Source organism: Onychomys torridus, chromosome 4, assembly GCF_903995425.1.
Source record: "Onychomys torridus chromosome 4, mOncTor1.1, whole genome shotgun sequence".
Taxonomy (NCBI): Eukaryota; Metazoa; Chordata; class Mammalia; order Rodentia; family Cricetidae; genus Onychomys; species Onychomys torridus.
Genome location: NC_050446.1, coordinates 35,727,973 through 35,752,351, shown reverse-complemented (window position 1 = coordinate 35,752,351; position 24,379 = coordinate 35,727,973). Strand labels below are relative to the sequence as shown.

The following is a 24,379-nucleotide window of genomic DNA, read 5'->3' as shown; positions in this document are numbered from 1 at the left end:
TCAAACACTTTTACTAACCTGAGCAAATGCACACAGAATACAACCTCTCCCCATGCATGACTTTTAGATTCTTAAATATAGAAACTTTGATCTAGAGAAAAGTAAAAGAAATTGCTAGTGGAATCTTAAGATTAACTATGATTATTCTATGAATAAAACTATAGTGCAAGATTTGCTGAAAGCCCAGCGTACTATGATAATCAGGGCAATGTAGATTCTTCTGTAATGAGCAGTCAGTCCTTGGAGGTTGTGGTGTCTTGCTTCACTTTTGTCTTGCCCCTCATTCCTTGGAACAAGAACTACTATTTGGCAATGATCTTCAACTTAACTCTAAACTAGGTGTGGAGACCCTTTACTCTTGGCTGTGGGATAAAGGCTCCACTCTGAGAGCACCACTTCCTTGTGGGATCTGTTTAACTGAAGCTTTCTCCTCATTTCCTGGTCTTATTTCTTGCCCGAGGTTCAGGTGAAGGACAGAAGCATAGAACTAGCATACTCTTCTGTCTTAGAGTCAGTCAGCAATTTAAGTAAAAGTCACAAGCGGAGAGAAGATGCTGTCGATACCACTGGTTGCATTTTAGAATTCAAATTGATAGAGGATTAAACCCATTCTCCATAGAAACTCATCTGCATGTTTCTCGGCTGCTTATTAAGCCCTCATGTTGCTACGCTTTAGGAAGCAAAAAGGCTATTTGCTTCCCCCTTGAAAATCCACACTATTAATTTGCTAGTCTGCAGTTTTAATATAAATTGTGGGTTTGTATAACAAGCTGCTGGTGTTTTTCTACTACCTTCGTGGTATGGAAAGGATTCTCACCTTCATAGAAATCGTAGGTACACATTGTGTGTCCAATGAGGGCTGGAAAGTTGGGGATCTCTCTGCTACAGTTGAGTAAATCAGCAGCCAGTTCCTTGTCAAGTTCAGTGCTTCGGGTCACCACACTGTCCAAGATGATCTGCTCAAACCGAGGCTTGAAGAAAGAGTCTACAGCCGTATCTGTTATTACAACAGATCCTGGGGCAATCCCTGCAACATGGAATAAAGTGACCCCAGAAGATTGCTCAGAGTTGACTCCTGTGACATGCAGGATGTAACCTAGTCTGTCAGCATTAATTAATGCTGCTTGTTAATGGCTCCCCTGCTTTCATCTTTCAAAACATTTTTTTCTAGTGCAATCAAATAACCATTAAAACAGGCATTTTCAGTAGCTTTCTGTCCAGATCCACATTTGCAGTGTGGTGGGGTTTAGATTTCAAGACAACCATGACTCTTGGACATGCAAATTAGTGCCAGGCTTCGGGCTCAAATTTGAATAAATTAGGCCAGGAATAAAGTCAATGAGCCTGCCAGCAAGTAGCTTTCAGAAAGAGATGTGACTTCTTTATTTTAATCTTGCTGCAGACTCCTCGATTACTATCATCTCTTGGCAGCTCTCTCCTCTCTTCCTTCAGATTCTCATCACAGACCCTCCTTTTCCTCCCCTACTCTATGCAAACTAGGTCTCTTGGCTGACCTTCCATTGGTGTGAAGTCTGGCTTGCTCAAGGGGCCTGGGCCGGCTGAGATGCCATTTGCTGTCAACTTCTCCTTTCCCTGCCTGGGTACTCTCTTTCATTACACTGATGCCACTGTTCCTCAGCTGTCTTCTGGGGTCACTCCCTTCCAAAAGTCTGAGCCATGGAGGGAGAATCAATGAAATAAGCATAAATAAGTAAAAGGTAACAAATATAGGTGACAGTGAGTTTCCTGGGGCATTCCAGGACCCAGCTTTTGATTTGCCCTGATTTCTACTGACAACCTGAGCAAGAAGGTGTCTCTAGATGGTACCCTGGGCAGTCTCTGAACACTCATCACACTTTTTATAGTCATTGGTTTGTCTAGTTCTCCAATGGAATACCATCTGTATCTAGTTAAGAACAGTGCCCGTTCATCACTCTCTCCCCAGGTCTGGTGCTGTACCTCTCCCAGCGGGAGTATTGAGTAGAAACACGATCAGTGAGGACACACTTCTGTAAAGATGGCACACAACACAGGCCTACAAACTCTGGTCCACAGGACACATGCCTCCTGTCTTAGTAAAGGAAGCTTTGTTGCACCATGATCCCACATTCATTTACCATCCTTGCTGTATCTGAGCTATGACGTGGCATTAAGAAGTAGCAACAGGAAGTGCACAGTTGCATAAGCCCAGTACTTTTATTATCTGGCACTTTATAGGAAATGTTTTAACCAGCCTGGATATAGAGTACAGACCCATGCTGGTTCAGTATAAATTCCAATATGCCAAACTAGAGTGAATTACAGAACACTTTAAATTTCTATATAGAGAATAATCAAAATACCCTGACAAAAGCAGAGAGACCAAGTTTATGAGATTTACAATTGCAGGTTGTAATCTGCCATTATGAGGAAGTTGAGGCAGGAAGTAGAAGCAGCCAGTCTCATGCCCAGTCAGAAGTAGGGAAAATTGAATGCACGTGGACCTGCTTGCTTACTGTGCCTAACTCGATTCCCCTACTCTTACTCAATTCAGGACCCCTCCCTATGGTCACAACCCACCAACGAAGTTGATCAAGACATTCTCCAAACAGATACACCCCCAGGCCAACGCAAGGGAGACAATCCCTCTCTGAGACTCTTCCCAGGGGAGGCTGGGTTGTGTCAAGTTGACAACTGAAGCTGAACATCACAGTATCCTTGAACATACAGCTCTGATTGGTCAGATGCGTTTTAAGTAAGCCAAGCAAGGGACGTCACAGTAGCCTTGAAGATACAGCTCTGATTGGTCAGATACATTTTAAGTAAGCCAAGCAAGGGACTCCTTACATTGTTCAGAATGTCCTGAGACATTGAAAAGGAAGTTGAAAATGTGTTTTCCTCACACTGTCTTAACACATAGATGCATTGAAGAAGCATTTATAGCATTTTTGTCCAAAAATGCTTTTTAATCGTGCATCTTTCCCTTATCAAAGTATTTCTCAGTTAAGGAATTATTGTGTCAGCAAAAGAATAAGTAATACCTGCATTTTCCATCCTCAAATTCAGTGTTGCTTCAAATAAATGAAGATGCAACTCTGAAATGAAGCTATTTGCATCTGCACAATGGCTTAATTTGCCTCTGTTTCCCAGCCTCCATCTTGTTGTAGTCGGTACCAAGTTATCATGAAACACAAGACCATGATCATGATTTAGATGGTCACTGGAGTGGCTTGCTGGAGACTCATTCATGTCAAGTGGCAATTGCAGCCATCAGGAGGACATAATGTGTAGCTGTGAGCTCAGAAGGCAAATCACTGAATCCCACAAACCAAGAATTACAAGCAGCCTTAAGAATGGCATCCATGTCTTTGTCAGGCACACTGTTCCCTAAAACTGATTATTTGGGATGCTGTTGGATAAACCACTGTCTAGAAGGATGTCCAATCAACATTGATTACTTACATTCTCCATTTCCATTCTCAAGAGCACCATAAATGGTTTTTTTGTCCACATAAGAGGGGGCTTGGCTGAGTTTGTTTTGAGATTATAGCTCTGGAAAGGCTGTGGTCCTTTTTCAACTTGCTTGATCTTAGTGAGAGGCATCTGTGAAGCATGCCACTTCTCTAGTCCTTTGAAGATTTTTGAGATCTCCTCTCACTCCAAAATGCTTACTGGAGCCATGCTAAGGGGTTTCTCTTTTAAAAGCTCTCTCCCTATTATGTAGCCATGTAGTCCTGCCATGCTGCCAACCAAACAAATTCTAAATTTCCATTTAGAATGGTGTGTCTGCTTTTGCATGGCCCGACATGGTAAAATGACATCCTGACAAGATCTGCTTCTTAAGGAATGACAGAAGTGAGGCAGGGAGGCTCTTGAACGAACTTAGTTAGCCACAGACCTTCCCTAAAAGCCGTTTTTTTCTATGCAGTTGAGTAAAAGACACAACCAAGAAAAGAGCAGTCGCCACTAAGAAGAGCCAAAAGTGACATTTTTCTAGTTGCTATAAGGCCTGACACTTGGTAGATGAATCAGGTGAATCCTTGTCATTTTCTTTACCTGAACACCCTTATTCCTGTCACATTAAATTCCTCAGGCTCAAAACCTGCTCTTACCATGTGCTAACAAGTTTTTGTCAACTTGACTCAAACTAAAGTCAACTGAGAAGAGGGAACCTCAACTGAGGAACAGCTTCCATAAGAATGGCCTAGCAGCATCCTGCCACGGCCTAAGCTTCTGGTCCTGCCTCCAGGTTCCTGCCTTGAGTTCTTGTCTTGGCTTTCCTCAATGATGGACTGTGAGCTGTAAGCAGTATAAGCCCTGTCCTCCAAATGTTGATTGTGGTCAACATCTTTTATCACAGCAACAAAGAAACAAGCTTCTAGAACATACCATACCATAAAACCATACTTTCTAATAATTCTATTCTTCTTTATATGAACAAAAGTAGAATTATATATACACATATGAGAGAGAGAGAGAGAGAGAGAGAGAGAGAGAGAGAGAAAGGAGGAGTTAAATCCTCAAGGCCAGCCTCCCAGTACTTTGCAGTCCATCTGGATTTCTGTTAGGCTCTAAATATTTTGGTGCACTTTGCATTAACACAGGGATGCATGAAGAATCTCAGCTTTGATGGTAGAAAACAATCTATCTCACCAATTCCCCCTGACGTTCCGATTCTGATGATGGTAACGTCACAGCAGCGTGCATGGTGGAGTAACTTGATGAGTTCATGGAGCATGATAGAAATGGAGGGGATGCCCATCCCATGCTGTTGAGAGAGGGGAGAGTCATTATACATCTCACACATGCATAAGTAAGCAGGACACATTTTTTCTTCTTTACAAGTTAACAGCCCTTGTATAAATTTACATAATCATTAAGACTGTGCCAATGCTTGGGAAAACATAAGTCATGTCTAAGTGATGCCAACAGGGCATGCTGATGGATGTGTCCATCTGTGAGGACTAGAGAGAGGCATCCTGCTGCCAGTTAAACCAAGCCCCTCACTGTCAAGAGCAGAGGTGAGACAGTAGAGAGCACGGGTGTGCCAGAGTGGTGTCAGCTCTCCTTTCCCTGTGAGGTTCTTTTCAGTGAACTTATGTGAAGAGGGTGCCTCCCCCATACACTACTGTCATGAAGCTGAGGAAACATAGTTTTGGCAGCCATTCCACCCATCTTACTTCACCCTAGTGAGGGAAGTAGGCACGAACTTTATTGTTCAAATGTCGTCTCTCTTGTTTGCTGTTAATTCCACGTGAGTTCAGAAGGTCTCTAAGGGAGAAATGTGGCTTTCATTCCCACTCAGGAGTTTGAAGCTTACGTTGAACATGTGAATAGGCTTAAACTGCCATAGATACTGACCACAGCCTGGTTTAATTAATCATTTATGTCAAAACAATCACAGTCGCCAGACTGGGTGGGTGGGGGGTATCAATCAACCCAAGCTAGAGGATTTAGCCATTTCTGGTGGTTCCATTATGTCTAATAAATCTTCAGAAAGCTCTTCCATGCTGTAGCTTGAAGAAACTGGAGCTGGGTTTTAGTGGTGACCACTTCATTTCTAACAGGATGACGGGATATTGATCCATGACCATAGAGACTTTGGAAAACCACTGGAGGTGTGATCATCATGTTCTCAGCCTGCACTCCCTCTCCCTCCTGTTATCAAGAATATTAAACTGTGGAAACTGAGGGCCTCTGGGGTCACCGTTTCTTCCCCATTCAATATGCCCTGATTTCCAAAAGCTCATGAACCTCCTGGATCTAGGAATCAAGTCTGTATTGATTTGTGTGCTCAAGATTAATAAGTTTGGGGCCTTGGCACTGGCTCTGCAATGATTTAATAAACTAACATTTGCTTCAACTGGAAATTAGAGGCTGAGCTATTATTTCATCTATTAGGTTCCTTGTAAGCCAGCCATTTGTTAACTTTAGGATCAGCATTTATTTTTCAGTATGATGATAAAATTATAAATAGAATCTTGCAGCTCTTAAAATCTCTCTCTCTCTCTCTCTCTCTCTCTCTCTCTCTCTCTCTCTCTCTCTCTTTCTCTCTCCTTTATCTCTCCCAGTAGCTATAGAAGATTTAAAGAGAGGTCTCTATTGGGAACTCCATGCCTATTCTAAGTAGCTAGCCTTGACCATTTGGGCCATGTTCCCGGATAGGACACCAGGTTACCTCTGCCTTTGCCTTATGACGAAGCGCTTTCTGATCATTTAGAGTAGTTTCACTTTTTGGATAAATTTTATTTTTTTTCTTTCTGTACATTTACTGTACAAAATAGAACAAATAATTATAGTTCAAAGGATTTTAACTGAAAAATTAACAGGACAACATCAGAGAATATTTAGCTCCTTCTAAGGCAGATAGTCTATATTTTTTTACTGAATTAACAAATTAATAAATTAATGGATTCTGCCATTAGAAACCAAAGAAGGTTTCAGTCACTTTTGCCCTAGAGGGAAGATCAACTTCACCACCACAATGGTATTATATGTTTTCTTTTGTTACCCAATGTTCCCAGCTTTCATTACATTCTACCACTAAGTAATTTGAGTAATATGGGGGAACAATGAATCATGACTGCTCCCCAATATAAAGGGCATTTACAACTGAGGTCTTCAGAATTGTCACATCTATGCAGGGCTTACTCACTGTCCCCAGCATATGCCCCTTGAGAGGACTACCATATCCAAATACACAACAGACTCACAATCTGTATGTGGAGAACTACCTCAGGTAGAGTGAGTGGCTGGGTACACACACCCTTCTAAATGTTTGCCACCAAGGGGAACTGCTCTGAGAATCATTCTGCTTTCAATTCATCTTTAGACAGACTGTGTCCAGAACAGCTATCAGATTCTAAAGAGAGGAGAGCATGTCACAAGAGCTCCGCGGAAATGCACTTGAAGCTTTTTAGCAAGCTTACTCATGGTAAATTCTAACGATACTGAGTATTGACCTCTATGAAAAGCTCAATGTTCCTAATCTGGGTAAAGGACAGAAGAAAGAAAATGTCTGGGAAGGGAAGCATGTTAATCAATCAAGAATAGAAAGATAGGTGAGCCTCGAAGAACTTGTCCTTGCCTCAAATAGTTAAGTAGCAAGCATAAAGGCAGGCAGTGACCATGCATGTTCTGCCTTGCCCTGAAACACTTTTCTGGTTGGGTCAACCTCTACACTTGCATTCCTTATGTAAGAAAGCAAGGCCGAGGTGGGGGAGAGAACTATGTCGGGATGGTCCCAGTTTGGGGTCCAGCCTGCAAAGGCTAGTCGGCCTGCAGCTTTCCTGTACTTACACTGATGGAGAGCACAGGGCCTGTTTTGAACATGCAATATCTGTCTGTCCCTGCACAGATGTCTTCAATGTCTTCTCCATCCCCCTCCAACTGGAGTTCCTTGTGCATGAACTGTGCAAATGCTTTCATTCTGTTGGGGCTCCCACCGACGCAGACAAACTGTCAAGGAAAAGAAACAGGTGCCTACCATCATCACTATGATAAGAGCAAGGATCAGCATTCTGTTCTAAAGCTTTTATTTTGTTGTACAGTTATTTTACTTCTGAGCATGTGTAGATGTCCTGGGTTGTGTTCAAATTTGGCTCATTTACATAATTAACCTGAAAGAAGGTAACTAAGTGCAGTGAGTTATGTACTACCCTGCTGCGGAACACAGGAATATATTATAAGAACTCAGCTGGTTATGGCAAAGTCACTACATGGAGGGATCAGGGAATTCCTCCAGAGGAAGCCAAATTCCAAGGAGCTTTTGGTGTTATTTGACTTGTTATATATCAGCTGTCTTCTGTTATGAAAATCATGTGTGCTTTCATAGTTTTCCTAATTGACTTTTCTTTAAGAAGGGCTAACAGTAGGGACTGATCACTCTTTGAACATACACATTCCAGGTATTTGGAGAACAGCCTCAGGAAAGGCTTTCTCTGGAATCAGATATCTCCCTTAGCCACTTTCAGGAACTAACAGTGATATGCTAACCAGTCATTAACACTCAGTTGACCTTCTCTTTTACCACTCCCATTTTGGATGGTTAAAGAAAGCCTGGTGGTCACAGCCAGAGGAAAAATTCTTACCTACCTTTATGACCCTGTAGAATTCAAGCCTGGTGACCTTGCTCGACCGGGGGCATGATATAACTGGATTCCGGGGAGACTTAGGTAGAACGTGGAGATGGAGAGAAAGAGAAGAGAAAGGAGAATGGAAGAACTAGATGGGTAAAAACTTGAGAGGAATGAACTGAGATGGGGAAGAACTAGATTGAAGGGCTAGAAGAGAGTACTAGAAGAACGAGATGGAAGATGAGTAAGAGTCAGATGGGGAAGTCCTAGCTGGGTAAGAACAAGATGAAAAGGATCTAGATGAGGCAGAATTAAGATAAGAGAATTAAGATAGAACTTAGAGGGAGCAATAGATAAGTATAGAGAGAAATCAGGCAAGAAAGGAGCTAGGCATGAGGACAGAACTGAAGCTGTGTATATAGGATATTATGCCAGAAGAATTAAAGCAAGTAGCCTATAAAGCTTGGTGTGTTGAGATTCTATTTCCTGAAAATAGTCCTCACCATTAGTAGTTCTCTCTCCTGAGACCCTGGGATGTATAATATTAAGGCTGGTCCCGCTAATATTATACAAGACTAACCTAGTGAAGAAAATCATTGTTGACATTGTTCCTTGGATGTCTTGATGTCTTTCCTGGTGGCTGGCATCTTCATCGATATAATCACCCTTGTGGTGGGCACTCATACTACAGATGTTTAGTGTCAAGTACTGAGGATGTGGAATGTAAGCGAGGGGGGAAGCAAAGGGGCAGCTCCCAGTTTCACTGTGTTTTCTGATTGTTCACCCTGACCATAAGCTTTTACTTTAAATGTACTGTGATCACTTCAAGCTTGACAGGACTCATCTCAAGACTTTTCTGCTCTTGACTGAGAAAAACTTGCCATAGGGCAGGACTTGTCATTGTAAGTTCAGAACTTGACTGTGGTATTTCATCCACCCCACTAATTTGTTTTTAATGTTTATCTTATTATCTAACTTTAGGGTAGATTTTGCAATCAAAGGTTGTCATATCTAATAAAATATGGTGTTCATTGGCAGTTAGGCAAGGTAATACATGCCTACAAACAGCATTCTGAGGGTTAGAAAATTATGAGTTTGAGAACAGCCTTGACCACATAGTGCACTTGGACTGGACTACACAGTAAGACTCTGTCTCAAAAGAAAATTATAATTGCTCATTTCACAACATGTTAGAGATACATCAACCCCAAGGATAGGAGAATGTGCCAGAGAGAGAGGAACAGAGTGGCCTGTTGCTGGCCTACATGAGTAGGCAACCAGGTGAGCACCAGGCAGGGGTCAGAAACAGAGGATGAGCGAGTGTTTGAAGCCAGGAGGAAGCAGAGCACACGGAAGGTTGTCAGGCAGACAGCTGCTCAGAAATAAAAGCCACACAGTATGGTCCAAGTGTGGTGGGATGTAGTGTAAGAGTTGTGGTATGTGTTGTGGTGTATACAGTGTGGAGTATGTGGTGTGGTACATATATGGTGTAGTATAAGAGGTATGGTATGTAATATGGTATAGGAAGTGTGGTGGTGTGATGTGTGTGGTGTATGTGGTGTGTATGTAGTATGGTTAAGAGGTGTGGTGTATGTTGTGTGGTGTAAGAGGTGTGGCATATGTGGTGTGGTGTATATGGTGTGGTGCATGTGGTATGGTATAAGAGGTGTGATGTATGTGGCGTGGCATATACAGTGTGGTTTATGGAGTGAAGCCCAGAAAGCAAATGCCAAGGAATGCTGGAAAGCCACAATGTAGATGTAGTAGGCAAACTTGGCTCATCATTAAGTAACTTGCTCAATGAGACATGAAACCATTGTATTTATTCCCCAGGCCATCATCTTTGGTACTCAGGTTTAATCAGGATGAAGTGGGATTGAATATTTAAAAGGAGCATGCATGGATGAAGGCATCTTCTCAGTGATCACAAATGTGGACTTCTACTTTTGAGATCACTTCTCTTTATTGCAGAATTCAGTAAAAATGAAGTTGACTGAGTTTTCTGGGAGGGAAAAGATATTTAGTGGTGCCTGACTGATGTGGGCAGCATTGGGCAGAGGATCCAAGTAAGGCTAGCAAGGACCTTCATAGGACATCTGAAGAATTCCTGAGGTTGTAGAGAGGGCATCCTTCACTCAAGAGATCAACAGAAGTATTGGGTGGTCTGATTGCATGATGCCTCCTGTTTTCACTTAACAATAATTCCTGGGCAGCATAACCACTCTCAATCACAGGACATAATTACTCATTTTGTCTGGGCACTCTGTGTGTCACTGTCTCTTCTGGAATGTCCTAGGAGTTTTTCTGAACAGGGCATGGGAGTCAGACACCAAGGGTATGGACAAGAGAGCAAGGCAGACCATTGTTTAAAGTGAGCTTTGATTACTACTGATTATTTATGGACTTTCCTCCTTTCTTGTTATAAGTAGTTAAGCACTTTCTTGCTATGAGTAAGTCAAACTCCAAGTACAAGGAGGTCCTTTTTATATTTATATACACAAAATACAGTAGTTTGAAAATAACTTCACTGTGTGGTGCCAGTACATCTAAATTACAACAATTCGGATTGACCATAAAACCAAAACAGATGTTAGAATAGCTTGCAGTTTGTGTTCTGCTTTGAACTGTAGATGTTGCAGTAATCAACAGGAACTTCTACATATTTCTGAAGACATAAAGATGACAGGTGTGGAGAGGAGCAGTTTTGTTCCTGACACTTGCTCCTAAGTAAGACTCACTGAGCATCAGCTGCAGATACAATGACCAGTTTGGCTGCTTTAATAAGAAGTAACATCCTTCTGAAGACCACCGGCCAGCCTTGGCCTCCAATGTCAGTGATTGTGATTTATGCTCCAAATAAAATGATCTTCGTCCAGGATTTATCAAAGAAGGTAGAAATACATTGGGCAGGAATAAGAAGCATTATAAAAGTATGTTCAGGACTTTGCCTAATGATTTCCAGAACAAACTCACTTTCCAACATCCTCATTAGCTTAAAAGACTTTGCTATGTTACATTAATGTAGAGCATAAATGCAGTTTATGTCTTTTGTGTATTAAAAAGGACTATAAACATTTTAAATGCATATTGTGAAGTCTTATGAAGCAATGATTTTCTGTTACTTAAAATTCTGAAGACATCATGCATTTCAGAAGCATGACCCAGAGCTTCCTGAGCTGGGGCTGATCTGAATGGCCGCTATCTGAAGATGAGCGTTCATAGTACCAGGAGGCACCATGCAAACTTCTAAAGGAGGGGGAGTGACCAACAATCCTACCTAGCTATGATGCCCATGGACCACATCAGCATGGCATGGTATTAATGGTGTTGTAGCGGCACACATGGCTTGGCAGTCACCAACAGCTTTCTAACTGGACTTAAGGCCCAATCAACAAATGTGAAAACATTTGTGCTACTGGAAACCCATCTAACTAAGCAGACCTAGGAAAGTCATAGTTATTGGAGGAGAATTTACAACCACTAATTTACTAAACTAGCATTATCCCTAACATCAGTCTGCAAACATTTGTCCTTATAGCCACAGATAAATGTAGTCTTTACCCATCATCAAGAAAACGTCTCTATGGAACAGATGGAGAACACTACAGAGAACCACAACCAGTCAAAAGGCAGAGTTGTGGAACCAAGTCCCAGTGGATATATCTACAAGGCATTCCTACACCTCAGGCTCAGGGAACATTGTGGAATAGGTGGTGGAAAGATCACAAGAGCCAGAGGACCAGGGAATATGTTGGGAGACTGTATCTCCCAGTAACATCAAAAGCTGCACTCATAAAGTCTCACTGACATGACCACCCAAATGTGAGGTGAACAAGAATGACACTAATGGGCATGTAAAATGGATGGAGAAAAGCCCATGAAGCCTCAGTCCAACACAAACAATAGGCAACCAAGGAAAGCTGGGAGCAGGAGAGGTGTTTTTCTTCAGGGAAGAGTATCAAATGGTTTGCCAGTGCAAATAATCAGCCCTGAAAACACATATACAATCAACATTATATGAACTGAACCAGATAATATTTAGGAAAGTATATGTGTGTGTGTGTATATATATATATATATATATATATATATATATATATGCAATATCAATTAATAAAAATGAGGCAATGAACTTGAAGGAGAGTAGAGAAGGTATATAGGAGGGTTTGGAGAGAGGAAAAGAAATGTAATTACACTATAATCTCAAAACTAAAAATAAATGTAAAATGCTTGGATGAATTAGAGGGTGCCCGTTAGTGATTTTATAAGAGATATCTGTAAAGACATGACAAAATATATATTTGGATATTGAATTTGAGAAAACATCTTTCTAGCACCTCTACCACATTTTTCAATTGTTTCCATCTCCAGTGAGTATAGCAGAGATGGACAAGATACATGCTAAGACTATTTCCTCTTTTCTCTGGGTTCACAGTTAATGCTGACTTCCCAGGCTCTTTTCCAGGTGGACAGTGCCCTGAGTTCCAGCCACTGGAATGTGAGCAGAAGGGAGGTGTCCCACTTCCAGCCTAGAGCACAGATGCACCCCACCCCCATCCCACAAGGAGGATATATTGTACCTAGCTTCTTCCATCTACTAGATGGAGGTCCACACCAGGGATTGGGCCTCCAGATCTCCACTCCACATGGCCAGCCATCAGCCAGGTGCACCTGCTTTATGCTTGTTATGAATTAAAGGCCAACTTACATTGTATTAGGCCACTGAGAGTATGTAGTTCCATGTAGGAAAATACTTCAAAATATGGGAAAGATGTGAATGAATATGGGGGATTGTCAGAGTCATTTGGATTTGTTTTTTCTGTCCATTTGTTTGTTTGTTTAAGACAGGATCTGTGTAATCCAGGTTAGTTTTGAACTCACTATGAAGACAAGGTTGGCCTGAACTCTTGACCCACATGCTTACATCTCCCATGTGCTTTGATTGAAGGCGTGCACTACCATAGCTAGTTCTTTCAGATTTAAATGGTATACCCTACCATCTTCTTTCTCTTTGAAGTTAGTAATCATAATAATTATTACCATCTTTTGTCATTTTTAGGTATTGGTGGGTTATGTCCCTGCTTTGTAGTCGGAATTCCTGACCCAAGACTTAAGGGAGTCAAAAAAAATCAAACCTACAATGTTCTCACTCTGAGATAAGAGAGCACTGGATGAAGGTACATTTCCGAGGACAGAATCTCTAACAAGACAGCTGGATTTTCTTCTGCTTCCCAACATTCTGGCTTGGTTATGATTATGATTCTGTTCTGGTCCTAAATCTAAACACACTTTTGCCTCCTATCCTTCAAAATGGGGCTATGCTTAGGGCTGCTCTCTGAAGAGACAGAACCACTTGAAATGGAGCATGTCTGTGATCCAGCTGACTGTACTGGTGGGTGGAAGCAGCTAAGTGGTTCTGAGAAGCAGAGTGTGGGAAAGTGCTGATGGAAACCCAGCTAGGAAGAGAAGTGGGAACCTGAAGGCCCAGTTTTGAGATCAACAGAGACGAGACTGTATGCACTCATGTGTTTGCACACATAGCATGTGTGATTCTCATCTCTAAAACAAAGTCATTGATCTCATGATTTACCAATAATGAGGAGAGTAACAAATGCAGTGTATATATGTCAAGAACCAGAAGCTGTTTCATCGGGGAACCTGGGTTTAACTTCAGCTTGTTCAACATACTGCCTGTATTGTGCCTTCCACAGATAAATAAATATAATAGGTGGGGGTTTTGTTGTTGTTTGTTTTTGTTTTGATTTGTTTTGTTTTTCCCCAGAGACAAGGTTTCTCTGTGTGACAGCCCTGGCTGTCTTGGAACTCACTCTTTAGACCAGGCTGGCCTCAAACTCACAGAGACACCAGGGGTGTTTTAGCACCACATATACATTGAGCTCTAGTGTACTCCTCTGTATGGGGAAGGTAATAACTAGTTTCTAATATAACCAAAGCCTGAGTTTAACTCCTGACCCTTCTGCCTACACATCCCATGTGCTTTGATTACAGGCACATAGGTAGAAGGAAGGAAGGAAGAGTCTCTACAAGTGGGGACTGGGTAGGATCATATACAAAGAAGGCAGTCCATGAATAGTAGGAGAGACAGACACTGAAACACACACACACACACACACACACTCACACACACACACACACACACACACACACACACACACAAAATATATATATAAAATAGGCTATTCTGTATCAAAACATCTCCTATCTTTTTAATGTATTAAATACAGTGTACCTTCATTTGTTGATTATGGCAGTCCTCCTATTCCAAACAATCATTCTTCAATAAAGGTCTTGGGAAAATCACTGTGAGGCATAAACCTCACACCTAAAATTTTAATCCATGTACAATCCAGTTAATGAGTACCAAAGTTGACTTGATCAAAGATTCCTGGAGCCTTAGTATCAGACTCGGCAGAAGCAACAGAGGTTACATTAAAAAGATGAAGCAGTAAAAGGAGGTAGGCTGTACAAAGGCAGGGACCTGTAGTCTGCAGAGGAATGGGGACACAGGCTGAGCTGCTTCCCGGAAACCCACCCACGCTGCTCACATGCTCCCTTATAGATGGAGGGAGGAAGCAGCTGAGCACAAACTGACAATGGACATCAGAGACGTCCTCCCTTTCTTCCTCCCTCCCTCCCTCCCTCCCTCCCTCCCTCCCTCCCTTCCTTCCTTCCTTCCTTCCTTCTTCCCTTCCTCCCTCTCTCCCTCCCTCCTTTTTCCCTCCCTCCCTCCTCCCTCCTTCTCTCCCTCCCTCCCTCCTTCTCTCCCTCCCTTCCTTTCCCTTCTTCCACCTTCCTTTCTTTTTCTACCTACACTCACCCTCTTCATCCTCTTTTTTCACATTCCTCCCCATTTAATTTTTTTGGAATTCTGATTTCCTGTAGCACAGAATCCACCTGGTCCAATGAATAAAATCCCTGGGAACTTGCAGAGGAACTTGGTCTAAGCACCAGCACCTCCACTCTGGAGTAACTTTAACTTCCTCTGGTTTCTGTGAATTCATTCCCATTGACCACATCTGTGAATCATCCTAAACTAATGTACCTACATGTGAAAAATCCTTACAAGATATAATATCCACTTGACTCCTGTTTCTAATCGGAAATATTTACTACAAAAGTTAGAAAGAGTTTGTATAATTTATGACACACCTCTTGAACTCATGAACATTGGATTTCAAACAAAATGGAATATTATAGGAAAATAGTAATAACATAATCTTAAACAAGAGGATACAGGATGACAAAGACAGAGTCTCATTGATGCCAGGCTGGCCCTAAACTGGCTGTGTAATCAAAGATGACCTTGAGTGTGGACGTCTGATCCTCCTGCCTGAACCTCCCAAATTCTGGGAATACAGGCTTTCTCCATTATACCAGTCTACACCCTCAGTCTCATTATAAAAATTTTAATATTTTTTCATTAAAAAGGAATGGAAGAGGCAATGTGAAGTTAATATGCTCAAAACACATTGTGTTTATAAGAAAGTGTCCTTATGTAACCTAGAACCATATATAATAAATATATGCCAATAGAAAAAGCGAAGGAATGAATAAATGAAATTAAAGAAAAGAAAGTGGCCAGATGGTGTCCTGGTCTAGGAAGTAGGACTATCAGTTATATTTTTAAAAGCAGAATGTTTTTTTCTATGTATTCCTAATTTTAAATAAGGAACAATAATTGCTCTTACAATTTATTTATAAGATAAAATAAGTAACATGGTACTATGATTCTCCCATTATTCTATAAACAATTTTCTCATGAAACAGTGCCTATAAGATAAAAAAAATCTTAATGATACAAAACATGGACAATGGTCATTTTTGAGATTAGAATAATAGAGCATTGTTGGTCTTGAGTTCTTTTATGATTTAATAAGATGAGAATTAGTGAGGTTCAGCAATAAATGTAGATGTTAAGTTATGAACTGAATCTGTTAAGACATGTTGAATTCTGAATACCCAACAGCATCATCAATAAAATTACATTTATTTCTAGGGAACAGAGCGGCTAAGTGATCATGTTTGCACTGGATTTAGTTTGGAAACCTTTGCATCTTGTTAGGTGAAAATGGTTGTTCTGAATTAGAGGGACTTCTTATGCTCTTGGGACCTCTGACATGTCTCTAGTCAAGGCTGTGACGTTTATTAAGGAGAAGGTAAGAAAGAAAAAAATGGCAAAGGAAATACACTCATTTTTCTGACATTCAAAATATTTTTACCTTTACATCCCCAAACATTGCTGGGAGGTTGTGTGTTTTGGTTCCTAAATCCAAGTGATAGAGAATGTCTTCATCCATAGCATCCAGGTAAGGATTCTTAACATATACAGACCTTTTTCTAGGGAAAAAACACACATACACACAAAGAAGATGTCAAGACATTTGGAGAGAAAGCACCCCTGAGATATGATAACAGGCTGCATCTATGATCACCATTAACACAACTACTGCACATAAACCTCTCATGATTAAATCCGGCACACTATGGCTAATATTCATTTTACAATTACTGTGTACCACACTTAGAACTAAACACGAAAACTATCCCATACCAGGAAACTGATGGGATAAATACATTAACTCAAGTATATCATAACTGTGTTGTGGAATAATCTTTTTGTACACTGTGAAGATTTGTCACTCTGGTTGGTTTAATAAAAAGCTGAAAGGCCAGGCAGGCACACAGGATGCTGGGAAGAAGGAGGAAGAGGAGGAGGAGGAGGAGGAGGAAGGAGGAGGGGGAAAAAGAGGGAGTAGCCAGCCAGAAAGAGAGGGAGCAAGACATGCAGGAGGACAGGTAGATGCAACAGCTAGATAAATAGAAATGGGTTAATTTAATTGTAAGAGCTAGTTAGAAACAAGCCTAAGCTATCGGCCAAGCTTTCATAATTAATAAGTCTCCATGTCATGATTTGGGAGCTGGTTGGTGGGACAGAAAAATCTGTCTACAAGATGAGTAACATTAATAACCCAACTTACATAGGAAGACACCAAGACTGTTGCACACTCCCATGTAACCAGAAAATCTACAGGCATCTCTACTCAGTTCACTCTGTCCCTAATTGTCATCCTCTTACTTTGAAACTCCATAATATAGGGGCGTGGCTCTCAGACCACCTTGGTCCTCATGCCAGATCAGCTGGACATACATTTATTGTGTAAGCAAGCTAACTGTGTCCTTCCATTCCCTCCTCTGTGAAGGAAGAATGGTGAAAACTGACACTTGGCAAGTTGGTAAGCCCTGAATTTCCTAATTATAAGTCATGGGGATGTACAGTGGCAAACACTTAGACACACACACACACACACACACACACACACACACACACACACACAAGCCCTCGTCATTGTTCTGTGAGGCTTACACATAACACCCATCCTAGTCATGCATGGCTGCCAGGCCCCTGCTTCTTCCTGCTCTGCATCCTGCACACAGAACAACTGGATGCTTCCCTAGTGGTGTCCTACATGCTCCAATGAGGAGACATCTCTCAGTACTCCATCTCCGCACACTCCTTGGCTTCCTTCTCAACTTCCCTGGTGTGTATGTATATTTATGTCAGGGTGGACTTAGGTAAACAAAATCCTGTGGTCTCTTTCATGGGCCAGCATTTGAACCATGAAGAATTGCCTGGATGGATCTTCTTTCAAATCTCTCTCTCTCTCTCTCTCTCTCTCTCTCTCTCTCTCTCTCTCTCTCTCCTTCCCCTCTCTCCCTGTGTGTGTACACATCTTTATGACACTAGTCTATTGAAACACTTTGAGCATCTTTGCCTTTGAGAAGACAACCTGCCATGATGTACATATGACTTCCTCTCTACCTAAGGCCATAGACCTAGCCCCTATCACTAGCTGGGTCACCAGGCCTTCCTTTCCTTCCTTTCTCATTTGGCAAATCTATGTAATACAAGGCAGTAAGCTATCCCTGCAGCTGGGCCCTTAATTCACTCTAACTTATACTTAGAAAGCACACTCTTTACAGCCTTCAGTTACTTTATCATAATATGCTCCTTCGGTTATCAGTGATAACAAAGTATCTGTCCCATGTCACAGTGGATCAAGACATCTTATCCAGAATCATCTGGAAATTCTTTGGTCCTCCCACTGCCCTTTAAACACTTTAAACATTCTCAGCAAGCCTCATGACCTCATACATCTCCAGTGACTCTAATCTGATCGGAGTTGTGCTTTAAACACCACCAAAGGGAAAACACTGGTGACCCGGCCACAATTAATTGGATGTTCAGAAAGCCCTTTTTTTTTTTAATGTTGCCAATTAATGTGCTGCAATGGTGGAAGCTGCTGCTGTAAGCCTTTGCTCAGGGACTCTTCCTTCTGCTTCTTCCCTTTCATTCTTCATTTTTCAGAATCCCATTCATTCCTTCAGGCCAGCTCAAACACCTCTTCCAGGTGTTCTGAGCAGTCTTTAGCCCTAATCAATATATTTCCCCTCACCATGTTCCTAACACATCTATTTTGTGCTAATGCTGTTAAAATGGAGTTCATTTTCTGTCTCCTCAGAAAGATTGTAAATTCCTTGAAGCAAGCTGTCGAATGCATCTTTCTTTAATCTCTAAGACTTAACAAATCCTGTTTGTTAACCTAAATTTAACTGTTCAGAAAGTGGAACAAAATACTATTAGTTTTTTTTTTTTCCTCCTTAAAAACATTAGAAGTAACTGGTTCTTAATTAGCTTGTGAGCCACATCTTGTTGAGCGGAGGGGAGGGGATAAAGAGTACTCCGTGGTGTTGCTGTCCTGGCACTTCAGAACAAGCTCCTGCATCCGTAGCAGGACAGAAAACCTCCTTGCTGTAGCTAGGAGGAGAAAGTTCCATCCCCCCCCCCCCCCCCCCCACGCCCACCCCGCTGCTCTATGCAGAATGTGCTGAGTCAAGCTTCAGTGGCATCACAGCCTAGCTCAGGAAGCTGGTTAGAAAGGCAAAGCACATTTCCACCCCAGAACCATTGACTCAAAACCTGCATTTTAATAACCCCTAGTAATTCATATGCACACTAGAGTACAAGAAACACCGCCACTCACTTTCTCTTCCAAATTCAATTTTAGTTTTTATTTCATTCTGCCAAAGCTGATTTCATGATCGTGAGATTTTCCTTTGGATTTCCTACTGAATCTACAGACCATAACAATAAGAGACACACTCATTCATCTCCAGCGACTCTTTAACTGCTCATCAGAACCACCAGGGGAACTTTATAGCCTACTGGAGTCTGATATTGATGGAGATTCTTGTCTCCTGGCCCCCAGAAAAGCATGTCTAAGACGATTATTCTGTCAGCAACCAAGAAGGCTTTTTGTCCATTTGAATCTTTTCTGGTTCCATACTAATTTTAGGATTGTTCTGTTTTTGTGAAGAAGGGCATTAGAATCTCAATTTGAATTACGTTGAATCTGTAGGCCACTTTGTGTAGTATGAATAATTCACCAGTATCAAGTCTTTCTGTCTACAGATGTGAGATATCCATTCACCTACTTCTGCTTTCTATGTTGTCTTGAATTTCTTCCGCCAACATTCTCTGGTTTTCAGTATACAAATCTTTTGAGTATACAATCTTTTCCTCTGCTTAGTTGAGATTGTTTCATTAAGTTCTTTTCCAGGTAGTTTCATGTTAGTATATGGAAACAATGTTAATCTTCCCTTGCTGAGTTTATAACCTACAACTTCACCAAATTTATCAGTTTTAATAAGTTTTTGAGTTTTTGTTGTTTGTTTGTGTGTGTGTGTGTGTGTGTGTGTGTGTGTGTGTGTGTGTGTGTGATCTTAGTGTCTTTAAATAACAAAGCTAGATACACCACAATCTTGAATGGAAATACAAAGCATGAGGCAGTGTGCACCTATAACATGGAACTAAACTCTAACCACACATCGGAATCACTAGCCAGACTTTAAAGAGTGCGGATACCTTGGTCCCTTCTTGGGATTTCTGATTCAATTTGTCAAGGACAACCAGCCTTTGAGCTTCTAAAACTACTGACATCACCTTTTCTGTATTCAAGAATAAAATCTCAAGCAAACATAGTCATTAATTACATTCTCTTGTATGATATTTGTTATAATGGTCCCTTAACCAGTGGTTCTCAACTTGTGGGTTGTGATTCCCATAGGGTTGCATATCAGATATTTACATTATGATTCATAACAGTAGCAAAATTACAGTTATGAAGTTGCAATGAAATGATTTTATGGTTGGGGGTCACCATAAATGAAGAACCCCTTTAGGGTCGCAGCATTAGGAAGACTAAGGACCACTGTCTTTATACACTTTGGAGATATCCTTTAGATTTCCTTGATGTCTAGTTGCTCATTAGGGAAGGTGAGACAGAATGATCCTAAGTTCGAGACCAGCTTAGGCTATATAGGTTTCAAGCCAGCCTATGCCAGACAAAAACCACAAATGATTGCAATCAAATCAGCGTGACACGGGGACATCAATGAAGGAGCTAAGATGGAAGACCCAGAAACAGAGCCAGTTATTAATGGACAGTTGGTATTTGACAAGGCTGCCAAGAACACACAATGAAGAAGGGAAAGCTTTTCAGTACGTGGTAATGAGAAAACCTGATCTCCACCTGCAAAAGAATGAAACTGAGCCTGATCTTGCACTGTGTCCAAATTTCAACTCAGAATAGACAGCAGCTGTACAGGTTAAGACCTGAAGCTGTGTCACGAGAAAACCACAGAGAAAAACTTCATGTTTGTTTGGAAAGTGGTCACTCTTTTTTTTTTTTTTTTTCTAAATGAGGTATGACTCACAATAAAAGGCAAACAAAACAAACAAACAAATAAATGAATGGGGTTGTACCTAACTAAAACCTCCTACCTAGCAAAGGAAACAACCTTAGTGAAGAGACAAGCCATGGGCTGGGAGAAACTATTTGCAAACTAAACATCCAACAGGAGCCCTTTATCCAAGTTTAATAACTCAATAGCAAGGGAGTAAGATTTGGTTAAGCATAGCCCAAAGATTTGGACATTCTCAAAGATCCAAAGAGCCAACAAGTGTAAAGTTTTCAATATTGATAATCATGAAAATTAAAAAACAATGAGCTATCTCTTCATGCTCATTAGAATTATTATCAAAGCCCACTGATAACAGATGCTGACAAGGTCTAGATACAAGAGAAACTTTGTATGCTATTGGTGGAAGTGTAAATTAATATGGCTAGTCTGGGAAAAAATTATGGGGGCAAACTAAAATAGAAATATCATATGGTACAGAAATTTCACTTTTTGTTATGTATCCAAAAGAATTGAGATTGGTGTGTTAGAGTAATACCTATACTCCATGTTTATTACAGCACTATTTCTAATAGTGATAGATATATAGTTACTTACATTTTTATATATATTGTGAATCTATGTCTATAAATATATTTTATGTTATATAAATATGTTTATAATGCATATGTTGATAAATATATTTATAATATATTCAAAATGGAATACTATTCAGACTTTCTCACAATTACTTATTTGTGGGTGTGGGTGTGCATGTGCATGCATGACAGCACATGTAGGCAGTCCAAGGACAACCTGTGGGGGTCATTTCTCTCTTTCCATAACGTGGGTCCTAGGGACCCAACTCAGCTCATCAGGCTTGGTGTCGAGTGTTTATTTACCCCCTGAGCCATCTCACTGGGCTCTCAGCTTTTATAACGAAGAACATCTTGTCATTTCTGACATGGATAGAGCTGGAAGTACGCTAAGCATAAAATCAGCCCAGAAAGACAAACACTGGGCCACCTCTCTCCCATGTGGACACTAAATGTTGATCTCACTAAAACAGAGAGAAGGGGGTGGACATCAAAGGCTGAGGACTGGGGAGGTATGGGAAAGAGATGGTTAAAGGCAACACAGACACAGTTACATTGAAAGAATAAGCTTAGTAATCTACACCACCTTGCCTGGTAACCACAGGGAATACACAAAGATTTCAAAATTACTGTAAAATAGATTTTGAACATTCTTACGACCAAACAATGAGAAATTGGTGAGGTGGGGGATATATTAGCTAGGTCAATAAGATTTTCTACAACACATGCGTAGCTGGAAACCTCTGGCTGGACTGAGGATATAGTCATTGGCAGAGTTCTTATCTAGTATTCATGAGGCCTTGGGTTCAGTCCCTAACACTGCAAGCCAACCGAACAAACACACAAACACACAAACAAAAGCTCACCAACACACTGTGCCCATAAATATATGTCAATTATCACTTTTGACTAAAAATAAATAAATGAATGTTTACAAAATTTTTACAAAATTGAGGAAAGGCTTACCTGAGACTTCATGTCAAATTCAAACTTGTATGAAGCTGGCTTTTCCAATGCTTCGCTCTTTCTAAAATCTCTAGCTGCTACTAAATAGACCCACATACAGTGTTTCCTCCTCAAAACTTTTTTTAAAGCCTATTTTCACTCTTTTTCCTAGCTTATGCTCTAAATATTGGTCACCAAAGAAAAATGCTAGCTAGGAGGTTTTCCATTTTCCTTTGCTTTCATTTGCATATCTCTCTCATTTCTGAGGGAAAGAAGGTGGCAGAAGGGGTCTGTGTGAGCCTGGGAATGGAGCACTGTGGGTATGCTGACATCACGAGAAGACATTTCCCACAATTCTTAGGAAATCAGAGGGAACTCACAAAAATTCCTTAAGCCTCATGAAGACTAATGCTCTATTATCTTTCTTTAACCTCAGGTAGAATTTAGAGTTTAATTTTCAGGTAGCTTGGGCAGATTTATGTCCACTTTTGAGTTGTATAATATCAATGGTATTTCAGAAGTTATTCTATGTCAAGTCCATCCATCACAAAGTGTATGAAATTACCTCATGACACACTCAACACGGTTAAAATGCCGTAGGCACTGTGGGCCCTTTCACTGTTTCTCAGGTATAGCCTATGGTCCTGGAATTAAACGCTGAATTCACTGCACAGTGAATTCCAGGCTGTACTTTGAATTTGTCTGCTCCTGTGGGTTTTTGTATGATCTTTTGACCTATTTTCTTTTTCTTTCTTTTTTTATTTATTATTACTATGTGTATTATTCATTACATTTTTTTATATAAAATTATGTGGAGGTGGACATGCCAGAAGGCACATGTGGAATCAGAGGATAACTTGGTGGAATCCTTTCTGTTCTTCCACCTTTGCATGGATGCTGGGGAGTGAGCTCAGGTGGCCAGGCTTGCTCTTGCCCACTTACTTTTATCCACTAAGCCATCCCACCAGCCTCCACTCTATGTTCCTACATGAACCAACTTGCCAACTCCGCAAGAATCAAAGAATAAAAAGTGCTTTTGTGTGGGTTTGTATTATGGACAGTATTCCAATTAGTTAATGCCCACTGTGAAAAGATGTATAAAACTTAGGGCATTTAACATAAAACGTACGGGACACTCACCTGACTGAAACAAGATCAAAATTACTCACCCCTCATAGGCATTCTTGTCCGGTCTCATGGATCTATTAGAAGCAGGTAAAATGGAAGCCATACTCTGCGGTGCACAGATATCAGGAAATAGTAATATTAGTGACTACTGTTGAAGTACAGATCTAATCACGGCACGGCAGCTCCAAGTCAGACTAGCAGCTTCCCTTCAAACTTAGGATTTCTTCTGAAGTTTTCCTCTAAAATCTTCCCTTAGCATCTTCAACTTCTCTGCCAATTTCAAAACACCATCCCTGGCTGGCCTTTTATACGACACCCTCGCTCTCAGCACATCATTCCCCAAGAAGATAGGTTCCTTTGGAAGGTGTGGCATCCTTCCTCTTTGACCAGGTTGGTTAACTCGTTAGCTTTGATCACTGAACCTCTCCATGGCATCTGACCTCAGTCCCAATGTAGTGCTGGCGTGACACACCAACTTATTTGCTTTGAAACAACTATATAGGAACACAAGCCTGCTTTGGGCTTCCATGCCAACCTCATCAAAACCATGTCCAGTACACGTGAGAACTTTCAGTTCTCAAATAATTTTGTTTTCCCATCCTTTCCCACTACTTGCCAGTTTGTTTTTGTTCTTTGCGGTTACTAGTTAGGAAAATATCCAAAGTCAGGACCTCAGAAAGCCCCTTTGTAGGGACTTTGCCCTCTGAGTTCATACAGGAGGCCTGGTGATTAAACAAAGCTTCTTTCCTAGGGCCTCTTCATTGAACTAAATACTAGGTTGACACCAGTGTCCACTAAACCATGCCTCTCAGTGTCAATGCAGGTAGAATAAAGAATTATAGCTTAATATTTTCAGAAAAGATAGTGTCTTTCTTTCTTCCTTCCTTTCTTTCTTTC

The 24,379-nt window shown here is 41.0% G+C and overlaps 1 protein-coding gene across 1 annotated transcript in view; it reads right to left on the bottom strand.

Moving 5' to 3' along the window:
* Upp2 (uridine phosphorylase 2) overlaps nucleotides 1-23,588 on the bottom strand; it is a 36,857-nt gene extending 13,269 nt beyond the window's left edge. Inside the window, exons 1-5 of the mRNA XM_036184214.1 lie at nucleotides 23,524-23,588; nucleotides 16,295-16,412; nucleotides 7,279-7,437; nucleotides 4,633-4,747; nucleotides 818-1,027 (exon numbers count right to left, since the gene is read on the bottom strand). Coding sequence (XP_036040107.1) covers nucleotides 818-1,027; nucleotides 4,633-4,747; nucleotides 7,279-7,437; nucleotides 16,295-16,412; nucleotides 23,524-23,585 — 664 coding nt within the window. The 5' untranslated portion in view covers nucleotides 23,586-23,588. The remainder of the gene's footprint in view (nucleotides 1-817; nucleotides 1,028-4,632; nucleotides 4,748-7,278; nucleotides 7,438-16,294; nucleotides 16,413-23,523) is intronic.
* Nucleotides 23,589-24,379: the final 791 nt, after the last annotated feature.